The 23,176-nt window shown below is 47.8% G+C and overlaps 1 protein-coding gene across 1 annotated transcript in view; it reads left to right on the top strand.

The window, feature by feature from the left end:
- Positions 1-23,176, top strand: part of SYNDIG1 (synapse differentiation inducing 1) — a 233,799-nt gene that overhangs the window by 74,924 nt on the left and 135,699 nt on the right. The window contains exon 2 of the mRNA XM_006163604.2: positions 13,425-13,982. Within this exon, the coding sequence (XP_006163666.1) occupies positions 13,503-13,982 (480 nt within the window). The 5' untranslated portion in view covers positions 13,425-13,502. The remainder of the gene's footprint in view (positions 1-13,424; positions 13,983-23,176) is intronic.

The raw sequence follows: 23,176 nt of genomic DNA, 5'->3' as shown, positions 1-23,176 counted from the left end.
GAACCGCCCTGGGAACCGGCGTGGTGTACTTCTCTTCCTCGGCTGCACAGTTGGACTGTCTGGCTTCCACTTGGACTTGGATGCACCAGATACTGTCTCATGAGTTGAATGTGCCTTTTCCTTCACAAAATCTGGGCCCCGAGGTATGATTGTTAGGTATATCTACCTAAAAGCAAGGCTAAGGCATAGGATGTGAGCTGGAACCATCTGGGGTGAGGCCTTAGGGTGCCTTCCCTGTGGGCCTAGAACTCTAGAGCGCACTGAAGTACCTGCCAACAGGCCAGTGAGTTTTTATCACCAGGCAGGCAGAAGGGAGTTTTACAAGACTTTTGGCAAGAATTCATATTGATCCATTCAAAATAACAGGGACAACTGATTGGCTATACATGATTCTTTACATCCTGAATTTTGGGAGGCCCATTATTAAGGAAACAAAGTTGTGGTCATTTTGTAAATCTGTTATCCTTTGCAGGTTGGTTATTTACTGCAAAGGAAAGTCACTGAAAGTATGCCTTAAAGCAATCCCCAGGGGCATAGTTGTGGGTGTGGCCACGGTTTCCTATTCCTGCCTCATTTAGGTCATTAACATTTAAATAGTGGTGGACCAGCCGGTGATGGTAGTGGTTACAATGCTGGACTCCCATATGGTCTACTGTGGTTCTAGTCCCAGACCTAGCTGCTTAAAACTCAAGCTGAGAGCATGTGTGTGCATGAGAGGAAAACAGAAGGATTGAGGCAGGGCCTTCTCCCCTGGGTGGGGGTGATTTCTCACTTTCCCTCTTTGTCACTCTGTGTCTCTGATGAGCGCATGCACCCTATAACAAACACATTCTGTTTTAAAAAAAAAAAAATTAAGTGATGGTTGGGCCAGCAGGTAGCATAGTGTGGCCAACTGTGGTTTGAGTCCCAGACCTGGTGGTTTGTCAGGGATAGGTGGGGAATGGAGGTCACACCAGTACATGTATGTGCATGCCCAGAATCCCAAGAAGAGAAAGGAATTATGGCGTGACCATCGCCCTTTGGGTGATTTCTCACTTTCCTTCTCATTGTCTCTCTCTCTCTCTCTCCCTGGCAAGTGTACACACCTATGGCAAAAACCTTAAAAGAAAAATTTTTTTTTAAAAATTGTGGTTAAAGTGGCTGACCCCATATGGCCAATTGTACAGTTCAAGTCCCAGATCCGACTATTTGAAAACCCTGGATATGGTGATTTAAAAAACACACCGGGTGTTGGGACCAGCAGTTAGAGTAATGGCTATGTCGCTGGACTCCCACGTAGTCGACCGTGGTTCGCGTCCTGGACCCGGTGGCTTAAACTCACGCCGGGTGCATGTGCGTGTGTGCCCAAGATCCCAAGAAGAGAATGGAGAAGGGATTGCAGCGTGGCCATCCCCCCTGGGGGGGGTGATTTCTCGCTTTCTGTCTCTCTGTCTGTCTGGCAAGCGCACAAGCCCTATAGCAAAAACCTCTCAAAAAAAAAAAAAACAAAACAACCAACCACTGGGTGCTTGTGCATGCATGCCCAAAGTCCTGAGAGGAGAATAGAGGAGAGGAATTACAGTAGGGCCAGCACCTCGGGGGTGATTTCTCACTTTCTTTCTCCCTTTCCCTCTCTGGCCAGTGAACTACCCTATAGCAAACCCTTAAAAAAATTATGTGGGCCTCACATTCCACAGATTTTTCTGAGCTGCTTTACTTTCTCAGATACTATTCTGTGAAGTTTCTTCCATCTCACACCCTACACGTGAATAAGTCATGGTCTCAACAGCAGAGTTTTGAGTTTTCCTGTGGAAGTGGTGTGTGCTTTTCGGTGGGGTGGGAGAGATGGAGTATGCAGATTGGCTTAAAATCCAGAATTCTTCTTAGGTTCTGGAAAGAGAAGTCACAGAAGAAAGTTTTGGTTCTTTAGTTAGTCTTCACTTCATTATTCAAATATTGTATTGAAAATTATTGTGCTTGTGATGGTGCATGCATGTGTATAAGACAGAGAGAGAGAGAGAAGTGTTAGGCTGGAGGCCTGGGCGGCTTAGATGTGGGAGTTGGACGCCACGCTACAGTCGGCTGATGCAACCTGGATCTAGCCTGTCCTCAGACCTGCGCTGCACTTGGATCTAACCCAGATGTAGCACACGGGGCTCTACTCCGCACACGGTGCTCTACTCCACACACGGTGCTCTACTCTGCACACGGTGCTCTACTCTGCACACGGTGCTCTACTCTGCACAAGGCACCAGGCCTTACATGGCACCGTAGTCTGCTCTCCCCCAAACCAATACCATACATGGACTATTTCTACCTCTAAGACAGTCCCCCTCCCTATACCCTTATAAAAATTGCTAAACCCCACCCTAGGGCACTACTTCTCTGGCTCATCTCTCCCCCGCTCTTTGTCGGACCAGTGAAACTTGCCCGGGAGCACTCCCAGTAAAGGCTCTACATTTCTGCTTTCTCGCGTGGTCAGCCTATTCCCTACAAAGCACCCTTGACAGGGTCTTGCCATGTCATGCTTCCCTTTGCCCAGCAAAACATTAAAAATAAATAAATAAATAAAATTGCATTTGTAGCACTGGCTCCCAGAACTTTCATTTGATTCTTTTTTGGTTATCTCCTCAGGGCAAACACATTTAGTAAACATTAGAGACACATTGGTGAAAAATGCATCCTCTCATGGGCAGCCCTGATTTCTAAGGGATAAGGCACACGTATAATTCTGTTGTATCCGCCATGCGTGATTCTGCTGGAGCAGGCAGGATTCTTTACAAACGGTATATGTTGTTGTGGGGACAGTTTATCCAGAAAAGAGATTGTTCTCCAGTGTGCAGGTGTGTATGTGATACATTGGCAGCTGGAGCACTAGGGAGAGGGCTGGCTGATGCACTAGGCACTCGACTCTGTGTGTGACCATCACTGGCCTTCATTCTCATGGTCATTCCAGGTGCTCTGTCCTCTCTAGGCTGGTCATGTGTCCTACTGAGTGGACGGCCATTCCTGCCAGCACGCTGCTTCAGACACTCTTGCAGATGGACTTTCCCCCGTTCTTCCCTTTCCCCATCTGCATAAAACCGTCCTCTGTCACCTTTGTCCCGTGAGCTCTGCTAGACCAGCTCAGCTGTCTGTGGCTTCTTACTAGTTTGGAAGGCCCTGGTTCTCAGAGTCGGCAGGTGTGTGGCCATTTCCGTCTGGCCGTGCACTGGGCTCTGACCTCCTGGCGGCTAGCTCAGTGAGACCAATAAAGTTCCTTTTTCCTTCTAAGTTTTGTTTTCCAGTTCTTTTTGGCTTGATGTCATACCTACTCTAAGCAGATGGAGTGTCAAATTGCTCAGATCCTGTTTTGGGGGAGAGTGGAAGCGTTGGCTTTGGCATGGGCTGCCTTGTTCTGACATGGTACTCAGCTGTGCAGAGTGCCGGCTGCATTTAGGTGCTGGGCTTTGCTATCCCATAGCAAGGAAGCAGGCTAGCCCGCAGGCTTCTTCCAGGGGTGGGTGGCAGAGGCAGCGTGCCAGTGGAGTTATCTGGGCCGACTGGCAGTTCCTGCTCCTGATCCCTGAACATCGGTGACATCTGTCACTCTGTGTCCAGGTCAGACACAAAATACCTTAGAAGTCCCCACTGAGGGCTTTGGTTTGGTTTTAAGATAATTTTATTCTCATCGTATACCTTCCTGAAAAGGCACTATTTTATCCATGATTCACCAAAAGCGATGGAAGCACATTAACCCAGGGTTATACCAGAGCTCGGTGACAACAGCTCACCATTTCCCTCACATGAAAGCAGTAAGCAAATGCACCATATTCACACGATGGAATAGCATTCAGCTACGAAAAGGGATGAGGTGCTAATCTGTGTTAGAGCTCGGAGGAGCCTCAAAAGCATGATGCTAAGTGACAGAAGTCAGACACAAAAGGCCACTCAGTGCACGATTCAATTTATGTAGAACGTGCAGGAGAAGCAAACCCGTAGAGACAGAGTTGGTGGTTGGCAGAGGCTGGGGGAGGACGGTAGCCTCTCATTGGTGTGAGGTGGTGGAAATCATTCTGAAGTTAGCAGTGAAGGCAGGACGGCTTGGTGAATTCACTGCATTTCAGCTAATTGCACACGTATTTAGAAGTTAGGTGAACTGTGTAGCACGTGATTATGCCTCAGTACAGCTGTTATTTACAGAAATGGATGACATGACTCATTATTTCATTTTTTTTAATACCAGAGGGCACGTGTGCACAGGAGAGAGAAGAGTCCCCTAACGGAGCCAGATACGCCCCAGTCTTCCTTCTGCCTTTTCTCCACCCTGTCAGGATCTTGGGCGCATGTGCCCATGGCTAGCACATTGCCAAAGAGCTCAGAATTCGAATTAGAGTCGGCCGTGTGGGATCTGGCCTCTCCTCCACAGTACCTAACCCCTGCATGTGAGGCCTACTGAAATCACAAATTAAAACCAAAGAAAGCCAGAGATGGGACCTACCTGTAATCTCACGTGCCTTTCCGGTGAGAGCCGATGGAGCAGATCCACAGGGTGCCATGTGTCCCCAACTTTACAACTAGTGTGTAGGGTTCCAGGAAGCACTGTTTGGGGATCAAAGAAGGCAGATGGGGAGGAGGCCCAGGACCAAGTGCCTCATCCAGCAAGGTGGCCCCTGGGATCTGGCCAGGCCTCCTGGGGGCTGCTGGAGTGTGGAATTCCGGTGCAGAGCTGGCCCTGCCTGGGACAGAGGAGCTGGCCTTTGTCCAGCCTCCACCCCCACCCCTGTCATGGGCCAAGGCCGCACCCTGTGCCTTGACTATCCAGCTGAGGGTGAGCCAAGACGGTGTCTTCAGTCCCCATAGAGGGAGACAGGTGTGGGGTCTGGCACCGTGGATTTAGCTCGCCGGGGTGTGTGACCCCATCAGCATCCCCGACCTGTGAGAGGCCTGAGCAGGAGCAGGGGTGCGTGACCTGGCTTACACTCCTCTGTGCCCTCCTTGCTTACACCTGGGAGGCACCAGGCCTATGGCTCTTCCCTTATCTGGGCTGCACTGGGCCTCCGAGGTCCGCAGGACAGGCTGCAGGTCTCCTTCCTGGGACCCCATGCTCCCTGCGCTTGGAGCCTCTACTGTCCAGCTGTGCTGTCCCTGTCTGGCCCTGCATCAGAACCCTCAGGCATGTGGCATGCCTTCCCACAGCCTGGGCCTCTTCCCCTCAGCCTCGACCTAGCTACCTCCACGCCCCCCTTCTGGGCTCACTTCAATTGCTCTCCATAGGACACCTGTCCCCAATTCCTAACCGGGTCATTGCTCTTTGTGTTGCTCCCTCTAGGCCTGCGTTTCTGGTCCGTGAGCCCTGTCACACACCAGTGCTTGCTCAGGAATGCTTTCTCCAGTGCTGTGTGCAGTGCCCTGGCTGTGTGCCCTGCCACGCCCCACACTCAGCTCACGGCCTCACGGTGCTGACTAAATGCTTGCTGGGGTGCAGGGAGTGCTTGCCACCTGCTCACGGGTACTCGGAGCTCGGTATTGCCAGCCGCCTTCCTCACCTGGTTTTAAGGGAAGGCGTTTAAATTCCCTGTTTGGAAACAGGTGACATTGCATCGGGAGTTGAGGCCACTTATGCTCCAGGGAGCTGGCTTTTGTCCACCCAGAGCCTTTTGTCTCCGATCCCATGGTGGTCTTCACGTGTACTGAGAAATGACTGTCACTTGGGGCTGGGGTGTTTGCTGGTTTAAGGCTAGAACCTTTCCATGTGGGTCAGCCTGGTAGAGTGATTCAGCCTCTGGATGGTGGAAGCTTTCTAACCTTGCACCAGCAAACACCCCACCCCGTGTGACAAACACCACCAAAGGCCAGGTCACCAGGGCTGGTGCCTTTCCTTGGGCCCATTCCCCACTTCACAGACTGCTGCCTGCCCCACCTCTGGCCAGCAGAGCCATTCCTGGGCCTGTGCTGCTCATCAAAGCAAGTGTTTTGTCTCCACTCCGTGAGTCGAGTCGCGACCTTCCAGATAGGGGCTCACGCCCACCCCGTCCACCTTTTCCTCCCCAGGGCCCTCTGAGTCCCAGACATCACCTGTGCACCTCCCTACTGCTTGCCTTTGTTTCATGCTGTCCCTGTGCCTGGAACATGTCTCTTACACGTTGATGTTTTTAAAAACTCTTTTGAATAATTCTTTATTGTAGGAAGTCTCAAACACACATGGGAGTAGAGAGAATTGTAGAATGGACCACAGGTATCCCCCCAACCCACGCCAGCCCTGGTTGCCAGCCACAGTCAGTCTTATTTCTCTGTATGCGACTCACTGCTTCCTCCTGTCCCGGGACTTTTGAACAAGTCCCCACATGGTGTCATTTATGTATGTCATCTGTAAATACTACAGTATGAAGTTTTAAGAAATAGGCAGCGTTTTTTTTTTTCTTTTAGCTTAGAGATTTTTATTCAATGTTTTTATGATGTTAAAATACACATGAAGTGTTACCGTCCGAGCCGTTTGTAAGTGTATTTTCAGCGGCATCAAGTACATTCGTAATGTTTCACAGCCATCACCGTCTAGCTATAAATCTTTTCATCTTGTAAAATTGAAACTCATACTCATTAAACAGTAATTCTCTATTTCCCTCTCTCCCTGCTTCCTGGAAACCAGCTTCTGTTATCTGTCAGTATGATTTAGACCACTCTGAGAACCTCATGTTGGTGAATCACATAGTATTTGCCATTTTGTGACCAACTTATTTCACTTAGCATAATTAGCGTCCTCAAGAGTTATCCATGGGAACCAGCAGTTAGCGTAATGGCTATGTCCCTGGACTCCCATGTAGCCGAGCGCGGTTCCCTGCTTCCTGGAAACCAGCTTCTGTTATCTGTCAGTATGATTTAGACCACTCTGAGAACCTCATGTTGGTGAATCACATAGTATTTGCCATTTTGTGACCAACTTATTTCACTTAGCATAATTAGCGTCCTCAAGAGTTATCCATGGGAACCAGCAGTTAGCGTAATGGCTATGTCCCTGGACTCCCATGTAGCCGACCGCGGTACGAGTCCCGGACCTGGCGGCTTAAACTCACACCAGGCGTGTATGTGTATGTGCCCAAGATTTCGAGAGAGAATAGAGGAGAAGGAATTGTGGCGTGGCCATTCTCCCTGGGGGGTGATTTCTCGTTTTCTGTCTCTCTGTCTCTTTCTGGCAAACACACACACCCTATAGGGAAAACCTCTCCAAAAAAAAAAAAAAGTGTTATCCATGTTCTAGCATATGTCAGAATGTCCTTCCTTTTTAAGGCTGAATAATATTTTATTGTATTACTATTACTCTGTAGATAACCACGTGGGGTGCTTCTGCATTTTAACTATTATAACTAATTCTCTTGTGATCATGGATGTACAGATGTTTCCTTGAAATCCTGTTTTCAGTTATTTCGTGTATATATCCAGAAGTAGAATTGTGGGATCATATAGTAATTCTTTTGGGTTGTAGGAAAAGTTATGACACACTTTGCACAGATAAACAAAGAAAAATACATCATGACTTTTCTGACACCCAATAGTTTTAATTACTTGAAGAGCCGTCACACTGTTTTCCACAGTAGCTGTGCCATTTTACCGTCCTACCAGCAGAACCAGGATTCCAATTTGTCTGCACGCTCACCAACATCGTATTTTCTATTTCGTTGGTAGCAGCTATCCTTATGGGCGTGAAGTCAATCTTATTGTTGACTTGATTTGTATTTCCCTAATGATTCGTGGTATTGAACACCTTTTTTCATGGACTTCTTGGCTATGTGTGTGTCTTCTTCAGTGTGTTTAAATCCTTTCATCCATTTTTGAACTTTTTTTTTTTTTTTTTTTGAGATTTTTGCTATAGGGCACGTGCGCTCGCCAGACAGACAGAGAGAGACATAGAGACAGAAAGCGAGAAATCACCCCCTAGGGGGGATGGCCACGCTGCAATCCCTTCTCCTCCATTCTCCGCTTGGGATCTTGGGAACGCACGCACATGTGCCCGGAATGAGCTTAAGCCACCGGGTCTGGGACTCAAACCTTGGTCGGCTACATGGGAGTCCAGCGACATAGCCATTACACTAACTGCTGGTCCCGAACTGGGTTGTTTTTTTATTGTTGATTTTTATTTATTATTATTTTTTTTTTAGTTTTACTATAGGATGCAAGCATCCTTTCTCCCTCTGAGGGAGAAAGACAGGGAAAGTGAAAAATTACCCCCCAGGTCAAATGGCCACACCACAATCCCTTCTTCTCCGCTCTCTTCTTGGGATTTCAGGCATGCACGTTCATGTGCCTGGCATGATTTTTCAGGCTGTGGGATCTAGGACTCAATAGCACAGTCAGCCATGTAGGATCGGAGTGTCTTTTCCTCCATGCCATCTTCTGGCTCCTTGTTGTTGATTTTTAGGGGTTCTCTATGTCTCTAAGGATTAGTAATCTTGTATCAGATATTTGATTTACAAATGCTTTCTCCCATTCTCTGAATTTCCTTTTACTCCGTTGATATTGTCTTTTTTTTTTTTTTTTTTTTTGCCAGAGGGGCCATGCATTCTTTCCATTTATTTCTGTGTTCTTTCATTTGTTTCAGCAGTGCTTTGTAGTTTTCATTGCACAAGTATTTCACCTTCTTGGTTAAATTATTTCCTAAGTATTTCATTGATACTATTATGAATAGAATTGTTTCTGTAATTTTCTCCTCAGATTGTTCACTCTTAGTACATGGAAATGCAACAGGTATTTGTGTTGACTTTGTATCCTGCTACCTTGCTGAATGCCTGTATTAGTTTTGGCAGGTTTGTTTGTGTGTGTGGAATCGCCAGGGTTTTCTACATATGAGATCATATTATCTATGGACAGGATAATTGTACTTATTCCTTTCTAATATAGATACCTGTTATTTCTTTTTCTTGTCTAATTGCTTTGGCTAGAATTTCTAATATAGTGTCAAACAGAAGTGGCAAAAGTGGGCATCTTTGTTTTGTCCCTGATCTTAGAAGAAAAGCTTACAGTCATTCACCATTGAACATGATGGGTTTACTGTGGGTTTTCCATATGGCGTCCACGTTGAGATACTTTTCTTCTATTTCTAGTTTATTGTTTTTATCATAAAAAGAGAGCATTTTGCCAAATGCTTTTTCTGTATCAATTGACATAATGTCTATTTTCTCCTTTTATTCTATTAATGTGGTATATTACATTGATTTAAAAGAATTATTTATTTAATTTTATTTGTCATTATTATTGTTTTATAATTTGCTACAGGGTGTATGGGCACATCAGAAAGTGAAAAAGCAAGCCTCCACATCTGGGACTCAAAAAACAGTTGGCCATGTGGGAGTCCCCCCCATGCCACCTGCTGGCCCCACATTGATTTTTCTTTCTCTTTCTTTAAAATTGCTAGAAGGTAGGGACTAGCAGTTAGAGTAATGGCTATGTCAGTGGACTCCCATGTAGTCGACCGCGGTTCAAATCCCAGACCTGGTGGCTTAAACTCTCACCAGGCACGTGTGCGTGCATGCCCAAGATACCGAGAGGAGAATGGAGGAGAAGGGATTGCGGCATGGCCATCCCCATTGGGGGGTGATTTCTCGCTTTCTGTCTCTCTGTCTCTCTCTGTCTGTCTGGCGAGTTCACGTACCCTATAGCAAAAAAATACTCTCCAAAAAACAAAAAATTGCTAGAAGGTAGGAGAGAGAAGGGGGGAGGAAGTGAGAAAGCACGCTCTCATAGGAGGTGGTCACTCTGCAATCCCTTCTCCTCCATTTCTCCTTTCAGGATTTTGGGCATGTGTGCACATGTGCCCAGCATGTTTATCAAGTCACTGGGTCCAGGACTTGATCTGCATAGTTAGCCAGGTGGGATCCAGTTGCCTTAACCGTCATGCTACCAGTGGGCCCTTGACTGGTTTTTATATACTGAACCTCCTTATATTCCAGGAATAAATCTCACTTGGTCATGGTGTATAATTCTTCTAATATGCCACTGAATGCAGTTTGCTAGTATTTTGTTGAGAATTTTTGCATTAATATTCATAAGACATACTGTTCTATAGTTTTCTTTTCTTGTAGTGTCCTTGTCTGGCTTTGGTATCCAAGTAATGCTAGTCTCATTGTATGAGTGGAAGTGTCTCCTCCTCTTTAATTTTTTGGAACAACTTGAGGTTTGGCTTTAGCTCTTCCTTAAGTAATTGGTTGACTTCACCAGTGAAGCCATTTTGTGGAAAAACTGTATCTAATTCCAGAAAACCTCAAGAATATTGGGCCAAGAAGCACAAATTATAGAGCTGAAAGAGACTTGAACCTCTTTTTTTTTTTCTTTTTTTTTTGCTCAACCATTTTTTTAAAAATAATTCCACTTACATAAGCAACTTGCCCACAATCGTACAAACATTTAGTAGGAAAACTGCAGCTACATCTCAGGCCTCCTGACCCTTAGTTATAATGAGGAAACCACGACAGACTTCACGTAAAGAAAAATGTATTTATTTATATCACAAAATTTTACAGAAGATATTGCATACTTACTCTGTCTTTTTTCCCCTTTTCTGTCAGTTCCTGTGGTTTTGTTCTCCACCCGCTATTCACCCAGACTCGTGGGCAGGTGTGTGCATTACCAGCTCACCAGGAGCTTCTCAGGACAGCGATGCAGAGACTAAGAACTAGGCGAGGGGAAGTAAGGGGGGTCAAACACGGGACTGTGGAGGTTCCTCTTCTTCCTGCCTCCTCCCCCAGATGCCACCCTCAGTAAAGAGCAGGCATGGGGCCAGGTGGTAGCACAACAGTAATGCAGCTGGACCTGCATAGGGAGGTCCTAGGTTCGTGTCCCGGGCTCTCCATGTGCCTGTCAGGTACTGCCTACGTTCCTGTGATCTGGGTTGGTTGAGACTGAGGGTGGATCGTGGTGTCACGATCCTGGTGGGGTATCTGGCTCTGTCTCTATCTCTCCGTTTATCTTTCATAGAGGAAGCAAATCAACTTTTAAAAAAATAGAAGCAGGTGTAGCATGACTGGTGGTGATCCAGCCAGCTTCCTCTGCTTCTCCAAGGCCTCCCCAGGGGGCGGACATTGAGAGCTCAGCAGTTAATGCAGCCCAGAAGGAGCGCTGTCAAGAGAAGGCAGCATTTTAGATGTAACAGAAACTGTTATAACAGAAATAAAGGGTCAGTCCAGAGATTTGCTGCTTTGTAGCCACTGGCCGTATCCTGGACCATGGACAAACATAAAACTACATTTTATATGGGCACTGGGAGAAGAGAGGACTGCTCTGAGGTTAAGACTCAAGGATAGGGAGCCAGGTGGGTCATCGCAGGTGGTGTTCTCGTCGGATGCATTCCCTCTCACTGTTGTCTCTGAGCTGATGAACTCAGGTTCAGGGAAAGCCTGAATCCTTAAAAAATAAAAATGTGTAAGTAATCGACTCTAAGATCAAGCAACTTGTTCAGCAGCCGAAAAACTGCACACCCAGGACGAGCCATGCCCCGGCTTTAACATGCTGCCCCATCAGTGGGGGGTCACAGTGAAAGCAGCTTCTATGCAGGAGGAACGGGTGGCACTCAGGAGCCTGCGTTTCTTCTTCTGTTTCTTCTTTACTAAGCCAGAAAGCACCTGCCCTTGCCAGAGAGAGAGAAAGGAAAGCACTCCCGTGGGGGCATGGTCGCGCCACAGTCCCCTCCCTTCCATTTCTGCATCCTGTTGGGACTCTCTGGACTTGCACACACACCTGGCATCTTTCAAGTTGCTGAGACTGGGATTCAAACACGCTGTCGGCCATGGGGATCTGGCTCCCTTAACCACAAGGTCACGGGGCCGGTCCAAGATTCTGCATTTTTAACAAGCCTCCAGGAGGTGCTGATGATGCAGCTTTTAGTGGCACTGTGAGGGGCAGACTATATGGGGGAGGGGTTTCTTCAGAAAGTTCATGGAAAATGTGTATTGAAAAAAATTTATGGGGACCAGCAGTTAGTGTAATGGCTATGTCGCTGGACTCCCATGTAGTTGACCACTGTTCAAGTCCCGGACCTGGCAGCTTAAACTCACACCGGGCGTGTGTGCGTGCATGCCCAAGATCCCAAGAAGAGCATGGAGGAGAAGGGATTGCGGCGTGGCCATCCCCCCTGGGGGGGGTAATTTCTTGCTTTTTATTTCTCTGTCTCTTTCTCTTTCTGGTGAGTGCACACGCCCTATAGTGAAAACCTCTCCAAAAAAAAAAAATGCATGAGTTTCTTTTATTTCTTTTATTTATTTATTTTGCACCCAAATGAACTCATAAAATCTTCCCCATAGAGAGTACTGAAGAGATCTAAAATGCACTTGGCTCAGGGCACCTTGTATTCGATCCACATTGGACTCGTGTGGCCCAAAGAGACCGTCATTGTTCTTGTCACGTAACACTGGGACTCTGCGTCTCAGCCGGTGTTCGTTGACTGCATGCTGTAAACCGAATGCTAGAGATCGGTCACGGGGCATCCTCTCCATCGCTCCTTCTTTGGCCAAACTCTATATTATGTCAGCCACCACCAACATAAAGCACTAAAATGTAAGAGCATTCCTAAATCTCAGAAAGCCACAGTGCCTGCAGCTCTTGGGGTGAAGTGTCTCCATCGAGAATTGTTAGTTACTCTTGGACAAAGCCTGAGGAGGGGCATTCTTTAACCGTCCAAATGTAAGCTCAGGTATCTTTTCTTCTTTCTTCCTTCCCTCCTCCTCCTCTTTCTCCTTTCTTCCTTTTTGACATTTGCACCCCAAGGAAGGGACATGATCTAGGGTGAGAACAACATGGAGACCTTCTTTAATCATAGCCCCTCTGTGTAGGTATTTCACTAAGTCCAAGAAATCAAGGTGGGGACATCACTCATCAGGTTCCTAGGGCCATGCTGGAACCCACAGATACGCATGAGCATGGAGCCCATCCTGACACGTGTGTTGGGATGCACACTATTTCACATGGATGTCCTAGTGGGGCATTTTGTCTAGGTCCAGGGCTGATGGTGTGACTCTGTCATTTGTCTTCAGAATCTGTGTGGGACATTCTCTCGAGTCCCCTTCCCTGGGTGTGTTTTCCTCCATGAATGGTGGCCTTGCACCGGGCAGAGCGAATCCTGTATCCAGATTTGCAGCCTCGTTTTCCCTGGTTACCAGTTGGATGCGCGTGTGATTGGCTTTTCTGGGGTGTTTAGGATGTCTCCTCGCAATCAGAGGCTTCTCTCGGGCCGCGGTCACACACCCCTTCTCTGGAAGCTGAGACTGCAGAGATGGCAGGCCATCAGTTTCTGGCTCACTCGGATTGGCTGCCCTTGTAAAAACTTTCTGAATTTTTCAGAAGAGGAAGGGTGCGTATACTCTGGCTCACGGCTCCTCTGTGTGTCAGCCGACTAGTACCGCCTGAAGCAGCATGGGTCTGGGTGATGGGCTTTTATTCAAGTATGATCTTCCCCTCATCTCTGTTTCCTCCTTCTCCAGGAGAAATGGGCCCCACGAGACAAGTGTGACCTGTGCGTCCAGCCTGCCAGCCTGCTGCCCGCGAGGAGGGAGGGTGCCATGGATGGCGTCATCGAGCAGAAGGGCGTGCTGGTAAGCAGTAAAATCGGTGACGCTGGCAGGAAGAATGGCCTAATTAACACCAGAAACTTCATGGCCGAGAGCAGGGATGGCCTGGTGTCGGTGTACCCAGCGCCCCAGTACCAGAGCCGCCGGGTGGTGGCCAGTGCAGCACCGGCCGTCCCGGACAGCGGCAGAAATGAGCCAGTGCAGCAACTGCTGGACCCCAACACCCTGCAGCAGTCGATGGAGTCCCACTACCGCCCCAATATCATCCTCTACTCGGAGGGCGTGCTGCGCTCCTGGGGGGACAGCGTGGCTGCCGACTGCTGCGAGACCACCTTCATCGAGGACCGCTCACCCACCAAAGACAGCCTGGAGTACCCCGACGGGAAATTCATCGACCTCTCGGCAGATGACATCAAAATTCACACTCTGTCCTACGACGTGGAGGAGGAGGAGGAATTCCAGGAGCTGGAGGTCAGAGCATGTGCTTGTCAGCGCCTTCCAAGAGTGGGGACAGGGGGACCCAGGGGAAATGAGTGTGCAAAAATGCAGCAAAACCAAGGACATCCTTGGTGCCCCTTCCCTCTTGGATATGCGTGGAAGGTGGAAGGCGTGGAGGCAGGTAGGGCGGGCAGGCTTGGTGGGGCTCTGGCAGTGGCTTCTGGCTGGAGGCAAGTCAAAGGGCTGGCTGCTGGGATGGTGCTACAGGCCAGCCTTGGCGGGTTAGTAGGGACGCCTGCTCTGACACCCATGAGAGGGAGAGGTTATTGGCGGTGAGAGGGATGCGTGGTCCTAGAGCCATGCAGTGCTGGAATGCGAGTGTGAGGACGTGGGGAGCAGTTGTGCAGTCACGTGTGGGTTCCTTCACATGGCATTCTGAAGTTCTACTAAGGGATGGTTAGGGCTAGTGTGAGAGTCAGTGCTGTAAGCGTGTTGCCCACAAGGTTGTGCCAAGCTCCAGAAGTCACTCCACAGTCATGGGGTACAGGGTGGAGGGTGCTCTCACAGACAGCATGGGGTTACGTGGGGGAAGCGGGAACTGCAGGTTGTGGGTCTTGACGTCTGCCATTATCCATGGAGAGCCACACGGGGATTCAGGTCTGTGTTCCGGGAGCTGCCGTGGCCCCGGAGTGAGGCGAGGATACAGAGAAATGGAGCGAGAGGAGAGGGGTGGGGGACCTGGGGCTAGGGCCACATCGAATGCACAGAGCCCCGTGGGGCCTGCTCTGAAGGATGGTTGGAGAGCCCAGACAGTGTCAGAGATGGTGAAGGAGGACCTGAAAGGCGAAATGTGTCACTGACCCGTGAAGAGAGAAGGGTGACAAGGAAGGAGTCAGGGCTCACTCTGGCAGAGAGCGCCTCGTGTCCACGGGGGCCAAACTGGCCTGCAGAGGATTTTCTGCTGTGTCATAAGTTTCTGGGAAATCAGCTCCAGTCTTACTAATTTATTTCATTTTTAATTTTAAATTTTTTGCTGGGAGGCATACGCACTCACTGAAGAGAGACAGAGAGGGAAAGACAGAAAGAGACAGCGAGGAGGAGAAAGTGAGATAGCATCCCCCACGGTGAATGGTCACACAATCCTGTCTCCAGCTCTCCCTCAGGATTTTGGGCGCATTCACACACACCCACTCGGTGTGTCTCTCAAGCCACTGGGTCGAGGCTCTAATTGTGCAGTCGGCCATGTGGGACCCAGCCGCCTCAATTACCACCCCACCAGCTGGGCCAGCTCCAATCTGTAATATGCCTGAGCAACAGAAGGCTTGGGATGGTTACTAGATGGAAATGTCAGAGATCTCTGAATGTCTCCTCTGTCCCTTTCTCCCTGCCTGGGCTTTAGCCTCCCCTCCCCTCGCTAAGGCCAACAGTTCCTTGAGTAACTACAGCACGCCAAGGTCAGTGGGGAATGAAGAGGTGGCCGGTGTGTCTCCTTAGTCTCCAGCCTACTCCCTCCTATAGCGTCACCAAGCCCTGGTGTCAAGGATTCTGATCCTCTTTCTTTAAGCTCGTATGGGCTTCTGACTGAGCTTACTGATAATAAACAATCAGATTTAAATGCAAAGTTGTTTTTTAATTTGTACTATATCTGGATCTACATTCTTAACAAACAATTACTGAATCTGTTTTATTGCAACCATATTTTCACATGATGACTTCGGCCAGTTGATGTGGGTTTTCAAACTTCACGAAGGTCTGAAATCCACTCAGAGACCATTGTGGATGGTAAAAGTTAGGAGATATGTCGGAGACAGGGCTGCAGGCCTTTCTTTTTTTTTTTTTTTGGAAAGGTTTTTGCTGTAGGGCGCATGCGCTCACCAGAAAGACAGAGAGAGAGAGAGAGACAGAAAGCAAGAAATCACCCCGCAGGGGGGATGGCCACGCCGCAATCCCTTCTCCTCCATTCCCCTCTCAGGATCTTAGGCACACACGCACGCATCTGGCGTGAGTTTTAAGCCACCGGGTCTGGGACTCGAACCGCTGTCGACTACATGGGAATCCAGCGACAGCCATTACGCTAACTGCTGGTCCCGGCTGCAGGCCTTTCTGTCCCGGCAGGTCAGGCTTTGACAAGTGGTACAGACAGGTACAGTAAATAAAGTAAGAGTTTACTTGGGCCAAGGCGGAGGCCGGCTGCCCGGGTCCCACGATATCCCAGTTGCCCCGAATGATGTGTGCTGAGGCCTTGAAGATTTCGGGATGATTTTAGAGGCACGAGTCATGAATGGGAGCAGGCAATCACAGCTTCTATTCCAGCAGTGATAGCTAAAGTCCCTTATAAAAGAACACGGTGGCCTCGGCTTGACCTTGCGCTAAGAGCAGAGACATTGAGTCTGGGACATCGCTGTGCCTGTGATGGGAGTGAAGGAGGGATGTCTTCAGGCAATCAGAATGTTCATAGAATACCCATGCTGTCTTGGTAGCATCTTGAGCTAGTTCAGCTGCTGTACCTGGCAGCATGGCCCCAAGAGGGAGCACGCCTCGCACACGCATTCCAAGGCCATCCACCTTCTGTGTGCCTCGGTGTCCCTCGTGGCCTCTTGGCCCCATTTTGAGCAGAAAGGTTCCTTACCTATCTTTCTCACGTCACACTCTGTCCTGGCGTCAGTAGAGGTGGCCCACCAGAAGGAGGTCTACTAATACGACAGGAATCTGTAGTCATAGTAATGGCACCCACCCGCTAATTCTGTTGTAGTGATTGCTGGCTTGGAACAACACTTCCCAGTAACACTGATGCAGCGGCAAGTCATTTAAAAACGGGGCTGCCTCTTGGGTAGTAGAGAGACTTTCTGGCTGACATCCAAGGAGCTCTCCCAGACCAAGAGCGACTCCTCCTGTGGGCCCTGAGGGGAAGAAACCAAGGCACGCCCTGACTGCTGCTGCCTGCCCAGTGCTGTCGGGGATACTGATGAGGGCTGTGAAGTGTCACCCAGTGTGGTTCATTTGTTCTTTTAGGCATTTTCGAATACAAAGATATTTTCTCAGACATATTCTTAAGCATAGGTATGGCGCTTTTTATTCCATTTTACTGCAAATAAAGACAAACCAATGACTGATCAGCAGTGCCATCCCATAGGTAGTAAGCGTTTCAGGTTTACTCCCTGTTCTACTCCATGAACTAGTAAGGGGCATCTATCAGTCAGCACTGCCACATGACAGATCACCCCAAAACTTAGTGGCTTAAAACGCAATGACCTGTGCAAACTCATGGTTCTGCAGGCCAGCAATTCGGGCTCTGGGGTGATGGTCCTGCTGGCTCAGCTGGGCTCACTCGTGCCGGTAGCAGCTGGCAGACAGGTAGGCAGTGTGCTTGAGGACGTTGGCCTGTCGGCTGCAGCGGCTGACGTGGCTCATCACCTGGCAGGCTAGACCAGGCTTCATCATGTGGAGCCAGGAAGGGATCTCCGGGGAGGGCGGGTCCCAAACAAAAGGGCTTTGCAATTCTTTGCCTTTGTCACACATGTTAGTGTCATTGTCACAGTGGCCAAGCCTAGAGTTGGGATAGGGGGAATACTTCGGATCCCAACCTAGGGAATGACAAATTGGGTGTCCATACTGCAGCCCCAGAGCCCAGGACTTCCTCCCCGGATGTAACCACTGCTGCAAAAAAATGGAGACTGTTAGGCAGAATTGTTTGTAAGATCGCCTGTTGGGTTGTCAGCAAGGTCATGATGTATTTTTCCCTGTTTTTCTATGCAAGGATGTGCCGTGACTTTTCAACAACAGTAATTAAACGGATCGACAACAGCTATGCTTATATTGTGACCAAATCAAGAAAAACAGTAGATATTTGTCTGGAGCTCTTTTCAGAAAGAAATTCTACTTCATGAAAATGAAAAATAAATGTGTGTTTTAATTTCTTCGGGAATAGCTCCACTTGATCTATAACAAACTGACACTGGTTCCTGAAAAGCGCAGTTTTCAGTAAGCCATTGCCCTGGTTAGGAGCGGTGACCCTGGGCCAGCTCAGTGGAACTGTGGTAACACACTGCTCAAGCAATGGTGGTCCATGTGGAAGATCGTAGCTTCGATTCCCCAGTTGACCTGTACACACCATGCATGCATTCCCATGATCCTGGCTGGCTGGGAGGGTGAAGGAGGGAGGATTGCAGCTTGAGATTCTGAGGGTGAGGGTGTCTCTCTCTCTCTGTCTTCTATACTCATCAAAGAAATAAATAAGCTTTAAAAAAAAAAGGGGGGGGGAGGAGATGGGCCCTTACACGGGCTGGTCTGGCCCTCACCTGGCCTCCACCTGCTCTCTGAGCCTCTGCAGGAGAGGTTCATCCCTGCATTTATAAGGGAGACTCCCCTCCAGAGAAGTTTGCTCATCTGACACGTTTTTGCAAGAGTATATGGAGTTTTCAGTTTGCCTTCGCGGCTATGGTGATAACACGGCAGGTTCTGCCGCTGATTCCGAGACTATCTGTGGAAGGGCCACCACTCCTCTGCAGGTGTCTGAGCTCTATCCTGCTCTGCCGTAAGAGCTGTAAAGCTGGTAACCGAGCAGGGCGGGCTGTGGCCCTGTGGTAGCAGCGGGGCAGATGAGGGGGGCTTGACAGGGTTTGCAGGACACTGTTGCACCCAGCATAATCAGGCAGGCATCCCCTTGGGACAAGGAGGTTGCCCTGGGGACACTCTGGGTGGCAATAATGGGCCTATTGCTCCAGAGCCCAGAGCCTCCTCCCAGATGTGACCACTGCTGCATCCAGTTCCCAGCCAGTAGCTGCAAACTGCAGCTTCCAGAAGCACCCACAGCAGGAGACTCCTTCTCTCTTCACACAGTGAACTCAGACAGAGCGACGTTGGGGACAAATGATAAGGCAGGTTCAGAAAGTCTGCAATTTGAATTCTGAGCTCTGAGATGAAGTGCTGGAGAGGACCAGCAATCCTCCTGCCATCAGAGATGCTGGCCAGTGCTGAAAGGTGCATTGTTGGCACTGCTGGTGACAGTGCAAACCCTGTCAGGCCCTGGAGCACGGAGACTGTCATCACAGAGAAGCAGAGACATGGGGACTGAGCCCTTTCTCCATGGAGGGAGGAAAGAGAAGGGAAACGTGTCCCGGAGTGCCCTCTCTGTGCCTGGCATGTTGCACACCTTCCACCGTCTGAGCCTCATCAAAGGGTTGGCTGACTTCTTGTCCCCACACATGAGGAGAGTGAAGCACGGGTTATTTCCAAGATGGCATCATCGACCTTGCTGACAGCTGTTGGGTCTGCACAGACCTGCTGACCTCCAACCTGCCTCCTCTTGACCACGCCGTTCCTCCATGTTAGGGAGGAGGTGTGTCTCAGTGACCTCCAGGGCCGCACCACACCAGCCTCTGACGCGAGACACACGTGACAATGAGAGAGCAGGGTGGACCTGGGCCGTGCCTCTGCCCCAGTGAGCCCGCACCCGGCTCACCAGGCCTTTCCAGGCCGCACTCCTGTGCAGAAACTTGAATCTTGTTGGAGGGCACAGCGTGTCACGATGGCCATGTCGCACTTACGAACGCCTCGTTCCTGAAGAGGGAGAAGGGGGCTCAAAGCACCTGGAGAACACCCAAAAGCATTAGTGAGACAGAACCTAAACAAGAGAGCAACAGACCCAGAGAAAACAGAGAGACTTCAAAGAACAGTAGACAGACAACATTTCAAAATACTCTTTCGTTTCCCCAGAGAGATTTGAGGGGCTGGTCTAAGGGGAGGGAGTGTTTCTGCTTTTGTTGTGTTCAATCCCTCATTGCATTGGCTGGAGCCCTGGGGTTCAACATTGACTAGAAGACTCAGAGTGAATATCCTGGCCTTGCTCCTGCTCTTGGGGGAAAAGCATTCAGGCTTTCAAATTAAAGGATGATGTGAGCTTTGGTTTTTCACAGATTCTCTTCATCAGATATGGAAAGTTCTTTTTGCCACTACTTTGTTTAGCTATTTTGAATCCAAAATGGGCATTCGATTTGTCAGGTGCTTTTTTTTTTTTTTTTTAAGAGTTATTTTTCTATAGGGCGTGTGCACTCGCGAGAAAGAGAGAGAGAGACACAGAGAGACAGAAAGTGGGAAATCACTCCCCAGGGAAATGGCCACATCACAATCCCTTCTCCTACACTCTCCTCTTGGGATGTTGGGCACGCATGCACACATGCCTGGTGTGAGTTTCAGCCACTGGGTCTGGTACTCGAACCATGGTCGACTACATGGGAGTCCAGGGACATAGCCATTATGCTAACTGCTGGTCCCTGTCAGGTGCTTTTTTTTTTTTTTTATTTGTTTGTTTGTTTGTTTTTAGAGGTTTTTGGCTTAGAGTGTGTATGCTCACTGGAGAGAGAGAGACAGTGAGAGGAAAAGTGAGGAACCCACCTCCCAGGGAAGGTGGCCACAGTGCAATCCCTTCTCCACTCTCCTCCCAATCTTGGGCATCCACGCACACACTTCTGGTGCAAGTTTCAAGCTGCCAGGGCCCGGACTTGAACTGCACTTGGTCATGTGGGAGTCCAGCGACGTAATCACTGCATCATCTTTGGCCCCTCTATTTGTATGTAGTGTTTTTTTGTCCTTTGGGGTTTTTTAATGGTGTGATGCATAAGCTTGACTGATTTGCAGCTGTTAAACCATCCTTGCATTTGAGAATAAATTTCTACTCTGTCATGGTGGGTAACCCTCTTTAAATGTTGCTGGATTTAATTTATCTGGCATTTTCTTATAAATATATTTCTCTGACTTTGGGATCAGGGTAATATTGACTTGTAAAATAAGTTATAATAGGAACACTTCTCCCCTCTATTTTCTGAAATAGTCTGCATAATAGTGATATATAATTTCTTCTTGAATATTTGTTAGAAGTCACCAGTGAAGCCATATGGGCCTGGGTTCCTCTATTTTATTTTTGTTTTAAAGAAAATATGGAGATTTTCCTTTCTTCTTGACTCAATTTTATGTCTGTCTCATCTAAATTATCTACTTTGTTGGCATAAAGTTATTTGTGCATAATATTCCATTTGAATTCTTTCAAAAATGTTACTGTTTTTCTTCATATGAGAGGGAGATTTTGTTTCTAGCAGATTTATTTTACAAGAAGCAGTGAAAAGTCTTCGGGTTGAAATTATATGCCCTTGACAAGATCCCCTTCACAACCTCCTTCCTGTGGGACCAGCAGTGAGCATAATGGCTATGTCGCTGGACTCCCATGTAGTTGACCGCGGTTAGAATCCCGAACCCGGTGGCTTAAACTCACACTGGGCACATGTGCGTGCGTGCCCAAGATCCTAGGAGGAGAAGGGATTGTGTCCTGGCTATCCTCCCTGGGGGATGATTTCTCGCTTTCTGTCTCTCTGTCTCTCTCTGTCTTTCTGGCAAGTGCACGCTCCCTATAGCTAAAACCTTTCCAAAAAAAGAAAGAAAAAGTAACCTCCTTCCTGCCAGTCAGGTCATGGGCCTGCACCCCAACACACCTGAGGCTGACCTGGATCTGAACCAGTCTCCCCGTGGCTCCTAGGTGGCAGAGCCTGCAGCCTGGCTGGGCCAAAATCCCTTTACTTCCTGTGGGGTTTATACTCCCATCTTTCTTTTATGTCTAGTTGTGGTTATTTGCATTTTCTATTTCTTCTTTGGTCATTCTAGCTAAAAGTTTATTCATTTGGTTAATTTTTTTTTTCAGAAAGCCAGCTTCTGATTCCATTGATTTTTCTCTCTTGTTTTCCATCTTATAAATTCTCACTCAGATATTTATGATAGTTTTCTGTTTCCTTTCTTTTGAGTTTGCTCTTTTTTTTTTTTTAATCTTATTTCTTTAAGTAGTAGCTGGGATTCATTTGAAATTTGTCTCTCATAATAAATGTGTTCAAAGCTATAACTTCTCTCCAACACTGTTTCAGCTGCGTCCTATAAATGTTGATATGATATGTTGTGTTTTCATTTTCAGTTGGTACCATAGATTTGCAATGTCTATTGTGATTTCTTATTTTACTAATGAGTTATTTATAAATGTGTTGTTTAATTTTCAAATAGTCTGGGATTTCCCACATTTTTTTCCCCTGTAATTTATTCCTAATTAAATTTCATTGCAGTGAAGAACATAGTTTGTATAATTTGCCTTTTAAATTAATTGAGACTTGACATGCTGTAATGGACGATACGTTCCGGGAAAGGTGCCATGTGCACTTAGGAGGAATGAGCATTCTTCCGGTGTGCAGGTGCTCTAAAATGTTTGCTGGGTCAAGCTGGTTAACTGTGCTTTCCATGCCTTCTCTGCTTGCTGTTTATCTGCCCGGTCATTCCAACTAAGAGGGAAGAATTGGAAATACTCACTTTTTGAAACTGTCTCCTTAGCCTCTTGATTTTGTCAGTTTTTACTTCATTTGTTTTTGTTAGTTGCGTTTATGTTTATAATGGTTACATTTTACTGGAGTATGAAGTTTCCCTCTTGGAATCTAATATTCAAGTAGTATCTTTTGTCTTAAGATCTATTTTGCCTGACATTAATATAGCCACTCCAACTTTCTTGCTGTTTACATGATAGTTCCTTTCTTTAAGAGTTATTTATTTAATTTTATTTATTATTATTATATTTTAATTTGATGAGAGAGAGAGAAAGGGAAAGTAAAAAAAAAAACAAAACAAAACAAAAAAAAAAAAACAAGCTGCTAGGTTTGGGACTCGGTCCACGGTTGGCCATGTGGGAATCCAGCACCTTAGCCACCATGCCAGCCACCAGCCTTGTGTGATAGTTATTTTTCCATCCTTCTGCTTAGAATTTGTTATTGTCTCTGGATTTAAAGTGCCTGTGTAGGGTATGAAGATGATGTGGTGGTTAAGGCACTGGATTCCCACGTTGCCAACTGGGGTTCAAGTCTCACACCCAGTGGCTTGAAAGTCACACCAGGTGCATGTGTGTGCATGGATGCCTAAAATCCCAAGAGGAGAATGGAGGAGAAAGGATGGCAGCATGGTCGACCCCACAGGGATGATTTCTCACTTTCTCTCTCTCTGTCTCTCTCCGGTAGGCATATGCACCCTATAGCAAGAACCTAAAACAAACAAACAAACAAACCCCCAAAAACCTCTTATAGAAGGCACCTAGTTGGATCTTGTTTTTGCTCTTTAATTAAGTCCTTTAATCTCTGACGTTTGATCGGAGTATTTAGTCCTTTTGCATTGAATGTAATTTTTGATCTGGTTGGAATTAGGTCTTTCAT

The sequence above is a fragment of the Tupaia chinensis genome, unplaced genomic scaffold (assembly GCF_000334495.1).
Source record: "Tupaia chinensis unplaced genomic scaffold, TupChi_1.0 Scaffold142716_1, whole genome shotgun sequence".
In the NCBI taxonomy this organism is placed as follows: Eukaryota; Metazoa; Chordata; class Mammalia; order Scandentia; family Tupaiidae; genus Tupaia; species Tupaia belangeri.
The sequence above is the reverse complement of the archived record's forward strand: the minus strand, read 5'-3'. Positions and strand labels throughout refer to the sequence as shown.